The 23,955-nt window shown below is 35.3% G+C and overlaps 1 protein-coding gene across 1 annotated transcript in view; it reads left to right on the top strand.

Moving 5' to 3' along the window:
* LOC107556883 (receptor-type tyrosine-protein phosphatase U-like) overlaps nucleotides 1-23,955 on the top strand; it is a 153,520-nt gene that overhangs the window by 94,653 nt on the left and 34,912 nt on the right. Inside the window, exons 14-15 of the mRNA XM_016240126.1 lie at nucleotides 9,123-9,192; nucleotides 10,328-10,404. Of these exons, the coding sequence (XP_016095612.1) occupies nucleotides 9,123-9,192; nucleotides 10,328-10,404 (147 nt within the window). The remainder of the gene's footprint in view (nucleotides 1-9,122; nucleotides 9,193-10,327; nucleotides 10,405-23,955) is intronic.

Raw genomic sequence — 23,955 nt, 5'->3', positions numbered from 1 at the left:
CAGCAGAATTTTTTTTGTAGCCTTGGCCAGATCTGTGCCTTGCCACAATTCTGTCTCTGAGCTCTTCAGGCAGTTCCTTTGACCTCATGATTCTCATTTGCTCTGACATGCACTGTGAGCTGTAAGGTCTTATATAGACGGGTGTGTGGCTTTCCTAATCAAGTCCAGTCAGTATAATCAAACACAGCTGGACTCAAATGAGGGTGTAGAACCATCTCAAGGATGATCGGAAGAAATGGACAGCACCTGAGTTAAATATTTGAGTGTCACAGCAAAGGGTCTGAATACTTAGGACCATGTGATATTTCAGTTTTTCTTTTTTAATAAATCTGCAAAAATGTCAACAATTCTGTGTTTTTCTGTCAATATGGGGTGCTGTGTGTACATTAATGAGGAAAAAAAATTTACTTAAATGATTTTAGCAAATGGCTGCAATATAACAAAGAGTGAAAAATTTAAGGGGGTCTGAATACTTTCCGTACCCACTGTATATAGACAGACAGAAAGACAGATAGAGAGAGATAGATAGATAGATAGATAGATAGATAGATAGATAGATAGATAGATAGATAGATAGATAATATAATATAATGATATAATATAATGTCACTTTTGTCATTTAATTTCATTCAGACATTCTTGACACACACAATATATTGAAGTTTGGGGTCTGTGTTTTTTTTTTTACTTTTATTCAGTATGGAATCATTAAATTGATCACAAGTGACATTACGTACATGCATAATGTTACAAAATATTTATATTTAAAGCAAATGCTACAGTACATCCTGAAAAGTGATCGTTTCCACAAAAATATTAAACAGCAAAAACAGTTTTCATCACTGTTAATAATAAGAAATGTTGTGTGCAGCCAATCAGAATATTAGAATGAGTTCTGGAGGATCATGTGACACTGAAGACTGGAGCAACGGTGCTGAAAATTCAGCTTTGACTCACAGGAATAAATTGTAATATATTCAATTAGAATACCGTTTTTTTTTTTTTTTTTGCAATAATATTTCACAACATTATCGTTTATCTATTTTTGAGTAAATAAATGCAGCTTTTGGTGAGCAGACAGGACTTCTTTCAAAAACGTTAAAAACGAATATGTTCTCTTAGCCCTTATGCTAAAAAAATGTGTTTTATAATGACACAGATTGTCCCAGAACGTGACTCATCATAAGTAAGTGAAGTGCTGCCAAATCTTTCAAAGTTCTTTCATATCAGCCCTTCACAAAAAGACATTTCTCATTCAAAATATTCCACTTATGTATTAATAATACCTCCAGTTCTTCTTTGCCCTCACCACGCTTTCTCAATAGAATACAGATATTCTTTTTGGGTCATTAATCTGAGCCAGCGGGGCACATGAATCCCTCCTCTAGAATCCATGCTTCAGATTTGTTCTCTTCATTCTGTCACTAGAAAAGGACTGTGTCTGTGAAACTCTAGTATGGTTGCTTTGGCCATCTCATATGTTTCTGCTAAAAACCTCTTCAGCGTTTCTGCTAAACACGTTATTAACATGGTACAGGCTAATATTAAGCACATATGAAGTACTGGATGGTAACACTTTATTTTAAGGTATTCTTGTTACATTATACATGCACTTACTATTATAATAACAATAAATGATTCATAATTACATGCAGGTAACCCTAACCATATAGTAAGTAAATGTAGTTAATCAATATTACTCGGTACTTAAATGTTTAATTACACTGTAACAAGGACACCTTAAAATAAAGTGTAACCTACTGGATTATAATTGTACTTATAGTGTGTTATTTGTTATTTCATTTATTCACGTTATTATTTTAAATTGACTAAATTGCAACTTAATTATTACAACTGTGTAATTACAAGTATATTTAAGTACATGGCATACAAGTCGGTGAAAAAACAAGCTCTCTTGAGTTCAACTAGTTGCATTTTATGTCGATTTAAACTATGTATTTCATTCAATTATAAATAACATGCAATTAAGTGCCCAAAAATGTAAGTATTTTCTTTTAAAATACATTATTTTCATGATACATACTCTTTTTAAAAGTATGCTAAAATGTACTTTTTCACAAGAGGTGGCTGTGCTTTTTCATTTATATATTAGGCTCTATTCATCAATGGCAAAACATGTGCTGACATTTATTTTACTGTTTTGGTGTCTGCAATGCTGCTCCCAAAAGCTGCTTCTCAACCTACTAAACAGTGGAATTACTTAATAATAACTGACGAAGCTCAGAATCATACAGCAAGTCAGTTAATATCAGTTCACGCAATTTAGGACGATTGTGTTTGTATCAACATGGACCATACTGGAGTTTACATGAACTGTTCTACCTTTTTAGCCGACCTGGTGTTCGGTTTGCGGGTGCACACCTGTGTTCGGAAAATCCACCAGTTCACGGTAAAATTCACATCATCCAAACAAACCGAAGTCTGACGTCAAACATACCCGAGTATGCAAAGGTTCTAGTGAGAAAGCACCCTTAGTGAGTTTAGAAATGTATAAATATGTCAATTCAAAGAGCAATGTTATAGTGGAACTGCATGAGGCATATTTTGTCTGACAGTCTACTATCCGAAAATGATGTTCAAAATCTTTCTCGTTTTTTTTTTTTCTTTTTTTTTTTCATTGTTGCTAGGTCGCTTTAGAGTTCAAGGAATCACTATCTTCAAGAGATGTGCGAGAGCAAGATAAATATTTTGAGGTGGAGACAGAAATATCGATTATGTGATTTGGTTGAGGAAGAATGAAAGAATGGCAGTCTTTGATGAGAATGTCACGCTTTGTAGCAGCTGAGCCTGGGGTGATCTTCAATGACAACAGGACCGATGAACGGAGAGAGAGAGAGAGAGAGAGAGGAGATAGTTATTGAAAGGGAGGTTGAACTACAGAAATACAAAAACTGTGCCCTAACCAGAGACAAAGTGTCCAGCATCAAGTGTTTTTGTCTGTTCTCACTGAAAGCAAATGCTGAGTGAAGTGACAATCACAGCCAATAAGAACTCATTTCATATCCCATACAGCTGTGGCTCAAATGCTGCCTACAGACATCACAGCCCTTTTCAAATGGGACACCCTATGTTGTCCCACCCTGCTTCTCAGACACTAGACCGCAAGTACACAGCACCTGTGCCATTTGGGAAAACCCAGCGTGAAATGGGATCTTTTGGAAATGGGAAATTTTGGATCAAAGTGGTCCGTGATACTCAGAGAAAGCTAGCATTTTCATTCACCTCAATGGCACTTTTTGGACAATTGAAACACCCAAGACCATTGCATGAAACATTGTCCCTCAGAAACAACCCTCTGCTACCTTCTACAAGTTCTTTTAGTGCTCTTGAGGTCAAAGCACAGGATGTGTTCAGCGTTTTATGTGAACTGAACTGTTAAAAGGCAGTAGGAGCTGACCAGTATCTCCAGCCACATTAAAGACAACTGGACTGAAGAAAATTAAGGACCTACATTTAGAATTTAGAAAATATTTCCATCCAATTTCTATAAAAAAAAAATAAAAATTTGGATCACACGGTTTTACCATAAACACATAATAAACTTAATGTGATACATATGTGTTCAGTCATACATAAATGACATTGTTTATTGTTATTTATATATCTTCTGTTTTATTCAATTAATTATATTTTCAAAATAGTAAATATTTCAATATTATTCAGATATTCAGCATAGAAACGGGCATAGAAACTTTTTTTTGAGGGGAGGGCAATTTATTGGTTGAACATGGTTAAAAATATGGCTATTTGTGGAACAAATAATATTCAGTAATTTAACATTTATTGATTATAAATATGTAAACCTGTTTTTTGTGCATTCAGTTTATTAATATAGATGAGTAGTATGCAGAAGTATGCAATTCAAATACATACTGTAGATCTTAATTTAGACCTACTTTTTTGGCTTCAATCTTAATAGTCATTTCAACTAATCACTCTCAATCAGTACAGAACCAAACTGTCTGAAATCTTCTGGTATTGTTTCATTTAAAACAAACAAACAAACAAATAAAGTGATTACAGTGCTGTTACACTCATTTGAATGCTTTGTTCTATAGTCAGTATCTGAAATCAGTAACATCTGCTCATTTGGATCTTCTGGATCAGGGGTCACCAGACTCAGTCCTGGAGGGCCAGTGTCCTGCAGAGTGTAGCTCCAACCCTAACCCAAACACACCTGAACCAGCTAATCAAGCTCTTACAAGGTATTCTTGAAGCTTCCAGACAGGTGGGTTGAGGCAAGTAGGATCTAAACTCTGCAGGACACCGGCCCTCCAGGAACGAGTCTGGTGAACACTGCTCTAGATAATACTGTGAAAATGAAATTGCCTTACATTTTGTCCTACAACATCTGGATCTAAGAGGCACACAGAATAGTTTATGAACTTTAGCTCAGGGTTTTATAAACAAGATCACCCTAGATCTATTAATGACCAAACTCTTGGACATGAATGTCTTCCTGACAAATCAGAAGCAGTACGTTCTGCTCTTTCCAAATGCCAAACCATTAGCGCAACTGCACAGCAAAGATGTGTATGGTCTCCTTTCACTGCACTTCTAGTGATTTCTTAGTCAAACTACAGAAGTTTGCAGAAGTTACCTCTGTCATTGGTCTATTTATAAAGGGAAATTGTCCGTCTTGACATCAGCAGCACTAAGGCTGTTGAAATTGATTTGAGGAAACCAGTCAGTTTGGTCTAATTCTCATCTCAAACACTCTCAGATGAAAACATTCAGTCTGTCAGAAAGCACATCAATGCATGAACATCCTCAGATATAGTACAGTTCTGCAGGTGCAACACTGAAAGTGTAATCGTGTCTTCAGTCATTGTTTGGCTCTGCTAATGATTGTTCAAAGAAACAGCTACAGCGCATTATCTGGTGCTCTGATACAGCAATCTACGGGTCCAGAACAGCCAACAGGACACACACATTATTGAAGAGCCCTTGTACCCCGGTCACTGCTTGTTTCAAAGGCTTCCCACAATAGTGTGCAATCCAAACAGACACTGGCACAGCTTTATTAACACTGCACTGTATAAAAAATACAGTAAAAATAAGTTTACGGTAAAAAAAAAAAATGCAGCTGTGGTTGCCAGATTTTTACCATAGAAAATACGGTAGCAGCATTTTGGGTTTTAAGGATTTAACTTAAATTTTACATTTGAAAACCGTAGTTTCATTAACTCATATAATGTTAATATTCCAACCTATTAAAGTACTGAAATCTACTAAACACCATCATGTTAACACACATGAAACTGAAATAATGCAATAAACATTAATTGAACAACATTAGATGTAACATACAACCATATGTACACAACTAGTAAGAAAAAAACAACAACTAAGAAACATAGTTATTTAAAAAAAAAAAAAAAATCTAATTTGAAATGTAACACAGGGAATTCTGGGAATGTCAATTTACGGTTATTCACTGTAAATTATATGTTCTTTTTCCACTTCCAAAAATGGTATACTACCTTAAAATTGAAAAAAAAAAAAAACAGTTTTTCACCGTAAATAGTAGGGGAACGTACCGTTAACCATTTAACAGTCATTTACTGTTAAGTTCATGGTCATTTTTACATTGTGTATCCCTGTTGCGTTTGAACTCTGATTGCAGGATGCTCGTGGGGGCTGGTTCTAATCTTCTTTGACGGCGAAGAACCATTTGGCAATTTACAACCCCTATACAAGTAACATCTCTGACCAGAACTGTAATTTATATGCAAATGTCAAAAGGCTAAAAGGGTCTTTTAAGCCATAAACAGTCCAACACTCCAGCATGATCCTACGCAGACGCTACAGTTATTTAAAAAAAAAAAAAAAAAATTTAATTTGAAATGAAACACAGGGAATTCTGGGAATGTCAGTTTACGGTTATTCACTGTAAATTATATGTTCTTTTTTCACTTCCAAAAATGGTATACTACCTTAAAATTGCATGTAATGTCCAATACAATTTTTCACCGTAAATAGTAGGGGAACGTACCGTTAACCATTTAACAGTCATTTACCGTTAAGTTCATGGTCATTTTTACATTGTGTATCCCTGTTGCATGACCTCAGTTAAAGCAGTGTCTCCCTGAGAAATAAGATTGAAATAGGTAGATTGTATAGTGATGTGTATTCTGTAATATGTACACATGCAACAGAATGATCAGAAACTGAAGTGACTGACTTCTTTATAGCTGCAGCTGTGACGTGTTAGGGGAGAAATCCTCAGGAGAAATTAGGATTTTAGATCACATTTAAATAAACGGCATAAATCACAAATTTAGATATCATCATAAATCTGATTTACTGATGATAAATATAAACCCCTCTTTTTTGTGCATTCAGTTTATTAAAATAGATTAATTTACTTTTTCGGTTTCAATCTTCATAGTCATGTCAACTAATCACTCTCAATCTGTACAGTACTGAACTGTTTGAAATCTCCTGATATTGTTTCATCCCCCCGTTATTCAATTAATGAAATATTTTTACTTTTTACTGTAAATATAATTACTGTAAGTATAAGTTGAATCTGTAATGGTATATTTCAGCGATTAATTTCTAGAATGAATTACAATATATTCATAATTACACTTTCTCTCACTTTAATTTTGGTTTTAGAACAAAGTTGGTATACTACCTTAAAATTGCATGTAATGTCCAATACAATTTTTCACCGTAAATAGTAGGGGAACGTACCGTTAACCATTTAACAGTCATTTACTGTTAAGTTCATGGTCATTTTTACATTGTGTATCCCTGTTGCATGACCTCAGTTAAAGCAGTGTCTCCCTGAGAAATAAGATTGAAATAGGTAGATTGTATAGTGATGTGTATTCTGTAATATGTACACATGCAACAGAATGATCAGAAACTGAAGTGACTGACTTCTTTATAGCTGCAGCTGTGACGTGTTAGGGGAGAAATCCTCAAGAGAAATTAGGATTTTAGATCACATTTAAATAAACGGCATAAATCACAAATTTAGATATCATCATAAATCTGATTTACTGATGATAAATATAAACCCCTCTTTTTTGTGCATTCAGTTTATTAAAATAGATGAATTTACTTTGTCGGTTTCAATCTTCATAGTCATGTCAACTAATCACTCTCAATCTGTACAGTACTGAACTGTTTGAAATCTCCTGATATTGTTTCATCCCCCCAAAAAATTTAATTAAAAAAAATAAGAAAAAATTAAAATAAATGTAAATAATGAGTGACAAGTTCCCCTTACTCTACATTGAAAAGCTGTAATGAATTGAATGGGAAATTCCTTGTAATTTTACAGTAAAATACAGTTTTTCGGAGTGAAAAACTCATATATTAATATGCAGTGAAATTCTGTAAATTGACATTCCCAGAATTCTCTGTATGACAGCTCACATGTAATAATTTTTCACTGATATACTGCCCCCCCCCCCCATATCAATTATGCACATTAGGGTTGTGTGCTACATCTTACTGCATGTTGTTAATTGTTTATTGCGTTATTTTAGTACCATGATGGTGTTTTGTATTTGTTTGTCTGACACTGTGCACCTTCTATATTTACTATTTTAAACAATAATTTAAGCTTTGGAAAAGCTATTTAATTCACTTTACCAGTGTTGGGGAAAGTTACTTATAAGCATAATACAGTACAATATTGCATTACTCAATAAAAATTAACTAATTGCATTACTTGCGTTACTTTTGTGTTGGGCTTTTGTTCTATATTTTGTTCTCTGGGCTTGCTTGTTTGTTTGTTGTTTAATAACAAAACAAAAAAAGCAAAAAGGTATATGCTCCTGCACTCTCAACATGGCGACAGAGAGGAGTCAGTGAATAAATGGGGAAAAAGTAACGTTCATTACTTTACTAGTTACTTGAAAAAAAGCAATCTGATTGCATAACTCGCCTTACTTGTATTGCGTGACCCCTAGCATTGCTATGTGTCACCTGTGTTTTTAAGGTTTTTGTCAGTATATTATAAAGATGAAAAAAAGTAAATTTGATATATTACCATTATTCAATTAATGAAATATTTTTACTTTTTACTGTAAATATAATTACTGTAAGTATAAGTTGAATCTGTAATGGTATATTTCAGCGATTAATTTCTAGAATGAATTACAATATATTCATAATTACACTTTCGCTCACTTTAATTTTGGTTTTAGAACAAAGTAAAACTCTCACACACTCCTGAAAAAAAGTGCCCAACAGGAAATTAACATCAGCATCCTGAGAATGCATCTGCTCGGTTAACTGCGTCTGACTTGATAAAATGCGAGAGTGAAGGGGACTTAATGGATGAGTGGGAAAACGTGACTTGCACTTATTTTGGGGGGTCTTTTTTAAATTACAGTCATTTAGATGTAATTGCCAGGTGTTACGCTTCACCTGCTTTCGGGGGGAATGTGTGCTAAACAGCTGTCACACATTAACGCAAAAACTACGTGGCATTAGGAAGCACTTAGACAGCTGGAGTACACAGGCAGGGTTCAGTGCGTACATGCACACACAAAACTATCAGCTACATGCGTTTCTTGAGTTTGACAGAGAGCAATTACAATGCTTTTATTTCATGAGAGCAAGATAAATGTGTTATTTTCTCATTCAAAATAAATAAACAGTGCCTGCAAAGGTGACTAGGATGCAAAGCTATATATGCTGCAATCTCACAATGAAGTGTGCTGCACAAGACCCCAAAGAAAAAGCATGGGAGGGATTCATTAAGAATGATTTGCACACTGATAGCTTCATTTATTTGCATTGGTTGTCTGTTATTTTACCAGCTTCACTATATGAATTATGTAAATGTCTTGCTGCTCAAGAAACATTTATGATATTTGCCTATATTGAAAATAGTTGTGCTGCTTCATATGTGTATGGAAACCTTGCTACTTTTTTTTAGAATCATTTGCGAAATTCAGAAGAAAGTTAAGAAGAACTAAATGCATTTGAAATAGAAATCTTGTGTAACATTATAAAATACTCTAATGTCACTTTCGATAGATTTAATGTACGTACTAATTCCTTCTTGAATGTTAGCATATATGATTATATGTCCAGCACATACAAACATTTCTATATTTCTGCTTGTGTACCTGCAGAGTTTTTTCGACGGCTGGGACATAAACGAAAAGGACAAGACCAAGAGCCGACACGACACCCTTCTGGGTCGTAAGTATTATTCAAAAATAAGGATTATACAATAGTTTAATGTTATAGTTACAGCACACGTTGCAAAGATAATACTCTAATGTACTAATAATACTCTTACTCTAATATGTGTGTGTATGTATGTGTACTGTTGTACCCAGTATTTGTGTAAACCAAACACAAATACTGGGTACATCAGTCAGTTTAATTAAATGTATTTAAAAATAGACCACAGCTATCACAGGATTTAGAATGGAGCTTTATTCAATATTTATTATTATTTAATTATTCATCCTAAAGTTGTTATTACCAGTGTTGGGGGTAACGCATTACAAGTAACGCGAGTTACGTAATCAGATTACTTTTGTTAAGTAACTAGTAAAGTAACGCATTACTTTTTAATTTACAAGAAAATATCGGAGTTACTTTTCAAATAAGTAACGGCAGTTACCTTTTTTTCCATTTATTGAACGCTCTCATGTCCCCTTGTTGAGAGAAATCAGGAGTAATATATTACTTTAGTTCTAGAATAAATGTGAACATGCATTAATTCATCTCACTTACTCGTTCACAAAAAAAAAATCAGATTTAGTTTTTCTCAAAATTAATAAAAACAGTTAAAAGCAACTCAGAATATGACTCAAAGCTGCAATGATTAAATATGTTAAACAATACAAATATCCTTTATGTATTTAATCTCATTTTATTAACCAATTTGCTGCTGACCTTCGATGATCCAATTCAACCGTACTAACAAGCAAAAATTACAGAAGATAAACTAACATTTCTTCTTATTTTTTATTGCTGAAGAGTGTTGAACTTTCTTCTTCTGCGTTCTACTGTACGGATGTGATTCACGTGAATTGACATTTCCTTCAGCCTGAGGCTTTTGGTGTGAAAGGGCTTTTACATTTGCCAAAAATAGAACTTTTTATTTTAAAAGCAAACAAGCAAGCCCAGCCCAGATTTAAGAAGTAGTGCAGAAGTAACGTAACGCATTACTTTCAATAAAAAGTAACTAAGTAACGTAATTAGTTACTTTTTTTAGGAAGTAACGCAATATTGTAATGCATTACTTTTAAAGGTAACTTTCCCCAACACTGGTTATTATTATCATCCCTGACTTGCATTGTTCTTAATTTTTAATCCCTAACAGAAGACCGTCACCGTGTGAAAATGCATTCTCTCCTGGCCGATCCTAACTCAGACTATGTCAATGCAAACTACATCGATGTAAGTTTTTCTGTTTTACACTTCTTTGTTCACACCTCCGTCACTGGACATGTTTCCTTCGAGTAAGAGGTGTTTCTCTCACTCTAGCTTTCAGTGTACATATTAACACGTTTATATGGCTTATATGGAAATGCCTTTTCTCACTGAGAGAGCTGTCCACTGACGACTTTGCTGTCGCTTTCTTGTTTTGACGTGAACCTTTTTTTGATTTCAGTATTTGAGCTATTCGTTACACTCCCATGCGAGACTGCATTGTCCTGCCTCCCTAACAACCTGTCAAACGTCTGATTTTAGTGCAGACGTGCCTTTTCTTTTCCCAGAAAGATTTGTTAGCACAAATCTTAGACGTGCGACACTTTCCTGTCAGGCAGATTCTGAACACTTTGCTCTTAATCCTAACCGTTTGATAGATAGCGGCTTTCAAACATACGTTCCTGTCGCACATAAGAAGCATCAGTTTTCTAAGTATCTCTGCTGGGATCTCAGTAAATCCATTTTTGCCATCTTTTGGTGGGATGGGTTATCCAGTGCAATTGAGCAATCAAAACCTCCGCAGTGTGAAGAACTCGAAAGATCTTAAGACTAACTGTTAGGTGTTTTGTCAATTTGTTTTTACGGCTCTACAGGTTTTTATTATAGGTTTGAGTAGCATTCAATTCTGTTCAAGGCTGAAGCCTCTCAGGAGCTGTTGTTATGATCAGCGCTTTCAAAAAAATTACTCTTTCTGCTTGGGCTGTACTTGAGGTGCAGGATATGCGTGATGAGAAATGGGGTCTGATTATAGAGGGTTAGGGGTTATAGAGGTATGATACTAAAATGTAAAGCCGTGTCACTTCACCTATATATATAAAAAAAAGATGTCTTGATTTTCTTTCCTCCTCTATAGTGATTCACATTTAAGAATCAAGTCCCCATGTGATTAATGAAAACAGTGAATTGGCTTTTTGATTCTTGAATGCGAGTCACTATTGTGGTTGTGATGCAAGTTAAATGGATTCACACACCAAAATAAGACAATATTGGAAACGAGACTTCATGAAATTTAGCATGTTCACCAAAAGATTGCTACAGAAATGTACTAAAGCAATATTTAATGTAGGCTACTGTTTTTGGCAAATCTATGTTTTGAAAGCAAAAAAAAAAAAGTCTTAATCATTCTAAAGTGTATTGTTTTTTTTGGCTACAGAAAACAGTACATGTTAAATGACAACGACAAAATTGAATGTGGAATTGCATTTCACTGCATAGTAGACATCTTTTTATGTGGGTCCTTTGCGCATAATTTAATGAAAGACTACTTAACTGGTGAAATAATGTCACCCTTATGCTTCTAAAAATGTATAAGCATTAAGAATAGTTTTCAAATTTGACTGACTCCCTGAAGTTTAAAAAAATTAATAAATCTGCAAACTGCCTAAAATTCCCACTCCTAGTCTCTATGAAATATGATGTAGTAAGTGGCAAAATTATTTTTTATGCTAGGTTATTAACTGTGCTGCTAAAACACATTTTTAAACACTAACGAGCTGAACAATAGACTTTTTGAGGATTTTTCTCGGACAATGCATGGCAACCCTGAACTGTAATTTGAAGTGATTTTCTTCACTGCAGGACGGAGAATTTCACTTCTGACGACTTTATTTCTTTCCTCTTTTCTCTAATCATCTTAATTATCCTGTTTCTCTTTCTCTCTTCTTTCACCCATCCCTCTTTCTCTGTGTCTGGGATCTCTTAGATTCGGATAAACAGGGAAGTAAGTACTTGTCTTTCTCTTGTCTTCTGTCATCATCTGTCCATCGCTCATTTATCCCTGCTATCTTGGCTCTGCGCTCTGACGTTTTATTTCCCTGAAGCCTTTTCTGTTATTTGAGATCATTGTAGCTTTGTTTGATCTCATTGCATCACTTCCTGTAACCCACAGCCTAATAATCTTAATCTTTAAACACCCCCTGAAATGCTTTTTTTTAGACATATATCTGATTGAAACAAAAAGGTGCAGTGGGACATATCAATAGCCATTAATTTACACATATACTGTAACTATATGGTATTAAAATTATTAGACATTAGCTAAAAAAAAACTGTTTTGATTTCATGGGGTCTTTAAAACCATGGCTCATGGCTTCTGAAATCTGGATTTAAACCTCATCTTGGACAAAAATGAAACTTGGTCTTAAAACCTGACTTAAATCATAACATACATATACACATGGTTTTATTTTTTTTAGAGAATATACTGTATAGGATCTGTAGCAGATAAAACATGCATATATCCATCTCATGTTTTGCACTGTGATTATTATATACAATAAAGTTTTATGCCATTATGCTGCATGCTATACATATGTTCCTCATGGAACGATGTGGTTTAATATCTAAGAATAGCATGGTTTGATTAAATGAAAAATTAATTAATTTCTAAAAGATCAGGATCGATAGATAATATGTAAAACCTACACTGTAAAAAATTATCGTGATTTTAACGGTAAAAGACTGTAGAAATGCCACAGTAAAAACCTGTTAAATCATTTACAGTAAGTTTCCTTGGGACATATCAATAGCCATTAATTTACACATATACTGTAACTATATGGTATTAAAATTATTAGACATTAGCTAAAAAAAAACTGTTTTGATTTCATGGGGTCTTTAAAACCATGGCTCATGGCTTCTGAAATCTGGATTTAAACCTCATCTTGGACAAAAATGAAACTTGGTCTTAAAACCTGACTTAAATAATAACATACATATACACATGGTTTTATTTTTTTTTAGAGAATATACTGTATAGGATCTGTAGCAGATAAAACATGCCTATATCCATCTCATGTTTTGCACTGTGATTATTATATACAATAAAGTTTTATGCCATTATGCTGCATGCTATACATATGTTCCTCATGGAACGATGTGGTTTAATATCTAAGAATAGCATGGTTTGATTAAATGAAAAATAAATTAATTTCTAAAAGATCAGGATCGATAGATAATATGTAAAACCTACACTGTAAAAAATTATCATGATTTTAATGGTAAAAGACTGTAGAAATGCCACAGTAAAAACCTGTTAAATCATTTACAGTAAGTTTCCTTACAATATATGGTGAATAATTGTAATAGATCTAACCTTTGTTTTCGAGAAAGTAGCCTTAGAGTCAACACTCATAGACGGTGTATGAAATCACACCCTACACCCTCATTCACTATTCCCTACATTAGTTTACTATATAGTCCACTAGACCGAGTGATTGAAAACAAATGAGTGAATTCAGACACTGATGAACAGCTGCTGTTAACAAGCAGAATCACTGAAGGAAAGAACAAGAAACAAAACTACCAACTTCCAGTCACAGCCTTAGATGAAATTAACCGAGATAAAACAGCAGAGGAGGATTACACAACTCCACAAACAGCATTACCAGCTTCACTCATTACTAACCAGACTCACTTTATTTCTGTCATATATCTACAAAAATTATTTGAGAATTAACTGAGGTTTATATTGTATTGAAAATGTTTTGTTTGACCTCACCATATTGGCGATCAGTGGTTGCTTTAATTGGGCTCTTGACCCTTGAATATTTAATGTTAGTTTTTCTCTGCTGTTGTATCTGTGTATGTAAAGCACATTTGTTATGACAAGAAGAGCCGAGAGAAACTGTAATTAAGTGGTTTTGATAACTATTAATGATGATGAAATCGTCATCTCATGATCTGATTCACTGATCTCAATTAGTGTCTAATAATATGGGTCGATACATTTTTTTTTGTTTATGGTACTAATATAACTCTATAAGATATGTTGACAAACTGTTGTTAAGAAATGTAAAAACATTTTATGCACAAAACCTTTAGAGCTACTGTACCATTTAGACACACACAGACATCAAGTATCAGCACATGAATCTCAACAATGGTGACTATTATTAATAAAAAAAAAAATCATGCCGCAATGCATGCTGGGTGCCAGTACAAAACTCCCAACATGCATTGCAGCAAGACATTTTTTTTTGATTGTCACCAATCTTGAGATTCATAGGCTGACTGTTGATGTCTGTGTGTGTTTAAGTTCTGCAATAGTTCAAAGCTTTTATTTGTGCATATTGTGCTTAGGAAAGTTTCACAGTGATTGCGGTAGTATCAGTGGTGCAGATAAAGAGTATTAGTTATATGTTACACACTTAATAAGAGATTAAACATTAGGTGAGATCAGTGCATCAGACTAGTTCATGATGGTCTTGACGTCACAAACACCAGTTTGATCTTATCATAGATTCTTTTGGCTTTTCTTGCTATAAAAACTGCGCTAAATAAACAGCTAATTTAAGCAACCAAAAAAAACTATTTTTTTAAAAGTCAAGGTTCAAGAGCCTAACTAAAGCAAACACTAATCGCCATTGTGGTGACTTCAAATAAAAGTACAACACCTAAAATCTCAATAAGATCTTTTGTACACATATGACAGAAATAAAGTCACACTGGTTAGTAATAAGAAGCTGGTGATGTTGTTTTTGGAGCTGTTTAATCCTCCTCTGCTGAGATCTTGATCAATTTAACCCTCTGGGGTCTGAGGGTGTTTTGGGCCCTGGAGAAGTTTTGACATGTCCTGACATTTGTGCTTTTTTCAGTTGCTAATAAACATTTTAATGACTAAGTTTAGTAGCACCATAATCAGCACAAACTGGGCTACAATAATATGTGAGCAGCATGTATGTATGTGATTGTGTTTTTGAGAAAACAACGTTTATGCGTGCTTAGTGAAAAACTAAAATTTTAAAGTCACTGAAATAAGGCCATAAAACACATACAGAACATTTGTTCACAGGACTATTGAGAACAGATCTTGAAGTCTAGAATTTTTTCATCAGAATGATGTGAAAATCATCTTGTTTACTCACTCACAGAAAACAATATATTGATTTAAATTTTCTAAGACACTTTTTGTGTAGAAAAGGAATATGCGAGGGGGCGTGAATGGTCATGTATAATGAGTGATTCACACCTGAGAAGACAAAGGCCTGCATAATGAGCTGCATAATGAGCTGTCAGGTGAGTGACTGAGAGGGAATTGCTACAAGAAATAATGAGGAAAAAGAAATGTATCTATTTTTTTGTTTGTAGTTTATTTAGAATATATATAACTATCACATCATTTTGGGAGTGTGTGCATCACATGGTCTTAGCTGTGGTCCAGGCTCTTGTGCGGGGCAGAAATCTCAGAGCCTGTGGAACATGTCAACGTCAGTCTCTGGTTTCCATGACCAAGTGGGCTGCTTATTTGCTTTGGCTCTCTTTGCAACAGGTTCTTTTGCACTGTTATTCTCACATCTGAAATAAAAAAGCAAGCATGCTGTTTACACAAACTACATTATTAACATTATTATGATGTTCTGTGTATACAAATAAAAGTAGACCCTTTACAGATTCGATTGATGTATTGCTCTTATCTGTAAGATCAAAACTGAAAGTGTAATTTAAGTTATTTTCGGTGTGATCAGGAGAAGATGCCTCAAAACGCGTATCCGCGTTAATCGACCTCAGAGGGTTAATGTGTTTTATTTTCAGTTGATTTCATCTTTGGCTTTGGCTGTAAGTTGTGTTTCTCAGCTCTTGTTTCTCTTTCCTTCAGTGATTCTGCTTGTTAACAGGTGTTCATCACCAGTGTTGTGCAAGTTACTTCCAAAATGTAATACATTATATATTACTAGTTACTGTCTTTTGAAAGTAATTAGTTACATTACAATATCACTGTCTCAGAGTTGTAATGCGTTACACTACTTTTGAGTTACTTTCACCAAAATATCCACAGAAGTATTATAAAATGCCAAAATGTAGTTTATTGCTGCTCATTCTACACCCAGTGGAGGGTAATGTGGTAGGTCTATATAGCATACAATTATAAAATCATATTTAGATGCCGGTATGTAGGTCTACATTAATGTTACGTTGTAGTTTAGGTTAAACACAGATAAGCAGATACCACATTATTACATTCATAAATAACACCGGAAAATAAAGCAAAATGTTATAATGTACTAACAATAAACACAATACCTAGCCTATAGGCAAATTTGAACAGTTTCAGAAGAAAACAAGAATGAAAAATATAAGTTGCTACACATGCCAAAACGAATTAGGTTAATCAGTGGCGGCGCAAGGACGGGCCTTGACGGGGCCCATCAGAAACTTGCTTAGCCCAAGGCACATTTCCTAATTATGTTCCCTTATTTTTGGTGTCACTTTCATTAACATAAAAAAAAATGAACATTTAAAAAAATGCCTAATATGTGGCCTATAAACGATTAACTTTCTTAGCCCCGGCCCCGCCCCCCCCCCCCCCAAGGATTTCCTAATGATGTTCCCTTATTTTTGGTGTCACTTTCATTAGCATTAAAAAAATAAACATTAAAAAAATGCCTAATATGTGGCCTATAAACGATTTATATTATGGGGGCGGGGTCAAGCAACACAAGCAAGCAACGCGTAAACTGTGTGCAAGAGTTATGCCGGTGAACATCAGTAAACTCACTATAGAGAAAGTGAAAGTAAAAAAAAACTGACAGAGCTTTCTAACGCTGCGTTAACGGCGCATATTCTCCGAGACAACAAGAGACTAAATTACTTCAGTATAGGCTGATGATGGTATATATCTGTCTTAAATTATTCCCTTAATATTTCTCTTGTGGGGGGCTTGACGGGGCCCATCAGAAACTTGCTTAGCCCCGGCACAGCCCCCCCAAGGATTTAGTAATTATGTTCCCTTATTTTTGGTGTCACTTTCATTAGCATTAAAAAAATAAACATTAAAAAAAATGCCTAATATGTGGCCTATAAACGATTGATATTATGGGGGCGGGGTCAAGCAACACAAGCAAGCAACGCGTAAACTGTGCGCAAGAGTTATGCCGGTGAACGTCAGTAAATTCACAAGAGAGAAAGTGAAAGTAAAAAAAACTGACAGAGCTTTCTAACTCTGCATTAACGGCGCATATTCTCCGAGACAACAAGAGACTAAATTACTTCAATATAGGCTGATGATGGTATATATCTGTCTTAAATTATTCCCTTAATATTTCTCTTGTGGCCCGTATAGTGAAAAACATGAGAAGAAACGTATTTCGCGTTAAACAGGTTGTTTTTGAAAATCTGTACACGAAATAAAGCTGCTCTTAATTTTCATTGATGACTGCAGTGTTAATAATTTTAATTATAGGCCTATAATTCAATTGTATAAATTAATAGACCTGTTTAAAAAAAACATTCTCAATGAGGAGTAGCCTAAACTAATAGTCTAGATTTAATTTATCCTCACAGCACGCCATACGGTGCGGAACGGCATAGTCATATAGACTATGATTTAACAATAACAGATTTTGTTATTTTTAGTTAAACTTAATTTTTGTTGCTTGTCTGCGCTCGTCCGCCGTCTTTTCCTCTTCTCCGACCCCGCAGCTCTCTCCGATAGCTTACTGTTAGTGGCACCAGTCCAGTGTTTCCAGGTTTTACTCGTGCTATTTCTCCATGTTGAGAGTTTGGTGTCACACATATTGCTAAACATTCTTATCCTTTTCTCCGATGAACTGAAAATAACAGGAGTGTGTCCATCTCACAAATGTAGAATCCGTCTCTGCAGTCATCTCAACCGTCTAATTCCAGCAACAGGAGATAGACAAACTATTTTACCCGCGGAATTGTTTCTCTGGTGCTGTTTTGCGGTGTGAGTAATATGTTGTTGTAACTTGCGTTACTGAGATTGTAACAAGTAATAATGTTACCCAAATTGTATTAGTAATGCGTTATATTACTGCGTTAAAGCAAAACGTAATATACTTCTGTAATATTATTAATTTTGTAATGCATTACTCCCAACACCGTTCATCACTAATGCTCAATCCTCATTTAATTATCTCATTAACTTCATCACCGCTTCAGCGTCACTTCAACAATCTGTAGTGTGGACACATATAAGTGCTCTTTAAAACTGAGGATTTTGCTGTGGGATTAAAGGGGTTAAATGTGTGAGATGAAGAAAAACACACTGTGAAATGTATTTTTAACAGAAATATACTGTTAATTTAATTCATGGAAGCAAACTGTAAAAAACTGTAGATTACTGGCAACCAGGTATTTCACCGTAAAATCAAGAAAAGAAAACAGCAAAATACTGTAAAACCTAACAGTCAACTTCCTGTTGTGTTTTGTGGGTCACCATTGTGCTGGAGAGCAGAGCCTGTGTTTAAGTCAAGGACAGACAGAGAAACTCTGATGTTATGCTGCTTGTTGTTTTATTTAAAGGCAGTAACTGTGTAGTTATTGATGCTGTGTGAAATCTCTTCGATAATTTCAATCACACATGGATGTGTGCTGCTGTTATCTGCAAGAGATTTGAGTTGAATTGATGCTTTTAATGACTTTGCATAAATCAGTAGGTTTTTCTTCATGGACTTAAGCAAAATAGTTCTTAAGACCAATATGCGTGTGTTACTTAAACATTATAAATATTATAAACAAATATTATAAACATTATAAACAAACAAAATGAAAATAAAAAATAAAATGAGTTAACTCAAAGGTTTGCATAAATATTAGTTTATAAACAAATGCCAATTGGCCAAATTAAGTGCAGACGGTTTCTGCAAATAAAATGAGTTAACTCAAAGCTTTGCATATTAAAGTTGTATCAGTTAATGAAATACAGTTTTTCACTGTAAATTTAAACAGTTCTGTAAAACCTAAAATGTTGCTACCGTATTTTTCACGGTAAAGTTCTGGCAACCATAGCTGCCGGTATTTTACCGTAAATTTAACAGATTTTTTTCACAGTGTATCAAAATCAGTTTTGCTTTACCTTCGAAACAGCTTAATCAGATTCACTTTCTTTATGTTATTCACAGCTTCCGTGTCTTTATGTGATTTTCTTTGAAAACAAAAGGAAAGGGAAAATCAAGGGAATGAATGTTGAAATATTTAGCGCTGCAGTTTTATATCCCAAGGCTGTAGATAGAATACGGCTAGGAGGTCTGACATTTCTCTACATCTTTTCTTTACATTGTCTTTCTCCTGAAATAGTTTTGTGTTCTCTCCTGTGTTCTTGTAGCTTTGTCCTTGTCATTTTCTACAGCTTTTTGCTGCCTTTTATGTTGCGGGTTTCTCTGGGTTGAACAGATGAATCTCTGTTAAATTGTCTGCTTTGCCCCAGATTATTGTTCCAGTCTGATTGTGTGTTTCTAGTTTAGTATGCTGTAGCGTCAGTGTATTTTGAGTGTGCAGTTAAGGTACAAACTAGTGTGCATTGTGCATTTTAAAGGACAATATTATAATTGAGATATTTGGCACTTATCACTATGTACTCTGTCAATGTAAGAAATCCAGGCGTATAGTATATTGCATATACACTGAACAAAATTATAAACGCAACACTTTTGTTTTTGCCCCCATTTTTCATGAGCTGAGCTCAAAGATCTAAACAGTTTAGGTGAAATAGAATTAATAACCCATTCATACACTAGGTGAGGTATCCACTTCAAAGATTTCTGAAAATTCGGAATAGGAATAGAAGTTACCATCCTTTTTTAACAAATCTAAAACAATTAGTTCATCTCTCGAGTCTTTCGAATCGTTCGTTCTTTTGTCACGTGATGTGACAGCACTGGATAGAGAAATTAGTTAATTTACAAGCTTCCTTACAAACGGGTGCATAGTTATTATTATTATTATCACCATTATTATAATATTATTATTTACTCTTACAGTTACGTGATGCGTTTCTGGTCTCAAATGGTAGCTTTTTACTTCATACAGTTTCTAAATGTGTGAATTTCTGTCATGATGGTTATTTTCCATAACACTGAATGTTGTAACAAAGGTAATAAAGAGTTGGTTATTATTAAGTCTCTTTCTGGCTCAGTCTGCATAGGGTAAGCTTAAGGGTCTGTCACGTGATGAACGATCTACTCGAAAACCCGAAGACTCGATGGATGAACTAATCGATTCCCTTTCCGGCTCAGACTGCATTGGTTAAAGCGTATGGGGCTGTCACGTGATGAACGAATGACTCGGAAAAACCCGAAGACTCAAAACCGGTGAACTATTTGACTAATTCCAGTACAGAACCTATAGGATGTTGCGCATGCGCGACTGAACGAATCACTCCCCGAGATGACTCGTTCTTCCCGAGTCACATTAAAGATTTGTTCAAAATGAACGAATCGTTCAAGAACGACCAAACACTACTCAACGGCTCTAGGCCAAGCTGTGATATAAACTAATGCTATTGGCTATTTTAAAAAGGGGCGGGGCTGCTCGATATGTCCCGCCCTGTCTTACTGTTTCAGTTAAAATGACGTCAACACATAGAGTAATGCTGCGTGTTTCTAAGCATTTCAGGGGACCTTTAAGGCCTTGTGACTGATTAAATGTACTGTGTTCGTAGCAGTTGAAAAGTAAGGAGGAGTGACGACAGGGAAAGACGAGAGAGGACCAGGCCTGGATTTTATTTTGTGTTTTGGTTTTGTTTGTGCGCGACAGTCGTCCGCGAGGGGCTGTCGCGCTGTTCTGAGTTTATTTTATTATTAAAGTTTGTTGAAATGTTAAAAAAAAAAAATTCTGGTTCCGGTTCCCAGACACACTGCCTGGTCCTCTCTCCTCTTTCCCTGTCGTCACTCCTCCTTTGTATCCTTCCGGAGCTCCTCCGTGAGACTCGAGACCAGTGAGTGGCGCAGGTGTCGCGCATTTGCAATTACTCCACCGGCCTCGCTCCGTTCCCACGGCTCTCGGCCCCGCCCCTCTCGTCACAATATATATATATTGTGCTTAACAAGCACCATTTAATAACAAATTAGTCCTTGTCTTGAGTTGTGACACATTTTCATATTCCTCTGTGTTTCCTTGTCCATATCACATGTAAATAACCTGAAGCAGTGCCTGTCAAAGTACAAGCAGTAATGCAAAATCTCTACCGATTTCTACCATTACATGCCATCCAGGTGCACACAGACATTTCATTTATAGGCACTTTAAAAAAAACTTTGACTACTGTACAATCAACCGCATAACCTTTGAGACTAAAAGCAAAGCTTTCTATCCGAACCCCACACGCAGGGACTGAGGTGCAGCGTGGGCGAATGAACAGATTAATTTTTCACAAGCAGATAAAGGTTCATTATGGTTATTGTATAAACCCACCCTACTCTTCACACAAACATAATCTATTGATTTCTGACTACAACAAGACACTGCAAGCACTTGTCAAGGATTAGTATGTAATGAATTCTACCACAAACCTCACTGAACACTGGTTTTAGGAACAGTAGGTGAATACATTAAGATGGAAGTTCTGATCTACTGTCTACACAGACAGCAGGCTTCAGAGGCAGAGCCCGAACTGTCATGGGACCCTATAAAGTGACTGATTTGGAAATCTCAACATTCTGTAGGTTTGATGCAGGACATTGGTGTGCCATATAAATGCTGGCAAAATGTGCATTCAGGGTTATCATGCACCTGCTTTTTTTGCTATATAGCACTAAAAGCAGTTATTTGGCTTGTAATCATAGGGGAACCACTTTTAGTGCTATTTAGCACCTATTTTTACAGGCGCTATATAGCACCTTTGTCAAATGGTGCCATGTAGAACCATAAGAGCATATAGCACTTACAGCACATATAGCACTCAACAATGGTGCACCAATCATAACTCATCCGTGGCTCCCAGCATGCATTGTGACATGAATATATTATGCAGCTGCATTGTCTTTGTATTTTCTTTTATTCTTACTACTTACTATTTGTTGTCGACTTTGTACTGCCCTGTTTTGTGATGTTCAAAAATCATATCATAATTATCAGAATATTTTGTCACCATTGCTGAGATTCACATGCTGAGTCTTCATGTCTATGAGTGACAGAATTCAAACCTCTTTATAACCCATAATTCTAAAAGTGGTTTATACAATTTTCTCACGTTGTCACATAGTATCGTAGAACTGCAATAACATAAAACTCATGAAAGAACTACAGATTTTGATAAAATACAACCAGAGACTCAGACGCATGAAATGATTTTACCATAAGTTCCTTGCTATCACATTTGTGCTTTATAAACACTACTGTAACAGCCAAAGAGAAACTTATTTTAACTTAAAATCAAAGTCAAGGGTCAAGAGGCAACTAAAGCAAACACTATTCACCAAAACAAAAAAAACATCTTAATTCTCAATAAAGAACTTCTGTTTTAGATACTCCAGAAATAATGTCTAACTGATCAGTAATGTGTGAAGTTGGTATTGCTGTTTGTGGAGAGGTCCTTTTTTTCTGAGGTCAAATGTCTCATGTGGGGGCCCTGGAATATTTCTTTATGGGGGCAAAAAAAATATATATCTTCAAGAAATAGACTGTATTTTAATGTTGTTTTAACCCTTTCCCCAACTAAACTAAGAGACTAAGAGAGAGTTAAAGAACCTTTAAAGAACTATACAGGGGCTTTTATTTTAACTTAAAATCAAAGTCAAGGGTCAAGAGGCAACTAAAGCAAACACTATTCACCAAAACAAAAAAAACATCTTAATTCTCAATAAAGAACTTCTGTTTTAGATACTCCAGAAATAATGTCTAACTGATCAGTAATGTGTGAAGTTGGTATTGCTGTTTGTGGAGAGGTCCTTTTTTTCTGAGGTCAAATGTCTCATGTGGGGGCCCTGGAATATTTCTTTATGGGGGCAAAAAAAATATATATCTTCAAGAAATAGACTGTATTTTAATGTTGTTTTAACCCTTTCCCCAACTAAACTAAGAGACTAAGAGAGAGTTAAAGAACCTTTAAAGAACTATACAGGGGCTTACAGGTTTTACGGTAGTGGTGCTATATAGCACCTCATCGACTCCAAAGAACCGCTGAAGAACCGCTGAAGAACCATACAGGGGTTTATCAGATTCTTTATACAGTAGTGGTGCTATATAGCACCTTAACCACTCCAAAGAACCGCTGAAGAACCATACAGGGGTTTATCAGATTCTTTATACAGTAGTGGTGCTATATAGCACCTTAACCACTCCAAAGAACCGCTGAAGAACCATACAGGGGTTTATCAGATTCTTTATACAGTAGTGGTGCTATATAGCACCTTAACCACTCCAAAGAACCGCTGAAGAACCATACAGGGGTTTATCAGATTCTTTATACAGTAGTGGTGCTATATAGCACCTTAACCACTCCAAAGAACCGCTGAAGAACCATACAGGGGTTTATCAGATTCTTTATACAGTAGTGGTGCTATATAGCACCTTAACCACTCCAAAGAACCGCTGAAGAACCATACAGGGGTTTATCAGGTTCTTTATGCGGTAGTGGTGCTATATAGCACCTTATCAACTCCAAATATCCGCTGAAGAATCATTCAGGGGCTTAACAGGTTCTTTATACGGTAGTGGTGCTATATAGCACCTTATCAACTCCAAAGAACCGCTGAAGAACCATTCAGGGGCTTAACAGGTTCTTTATACGGTAGTGGTGCTATATAGCACCTTAACCACTCCAAAGAACCGCTGAAGAAC

Source organism: Sinocyclocheilus grahami, unplaced genomic scaffold, assembly GCF_001515645.1.
Source record: "Sinocyclocheilus grahami isolate Dianchi unplaced genomic scaffold, SAMN03320097.WGS_v1.1 scaffold582.1, whole genome shotgun sequence".
NCBI lineage: Eukaryota > Metazoa > Chordata > Actinopteri > Cypriniformes > Cyprinidae > Sinocyclocheilus > Sinocyclocheilus grahami.
This window is presented reverse-complemented; position numbering and strand designations above follow the sequence as displayed.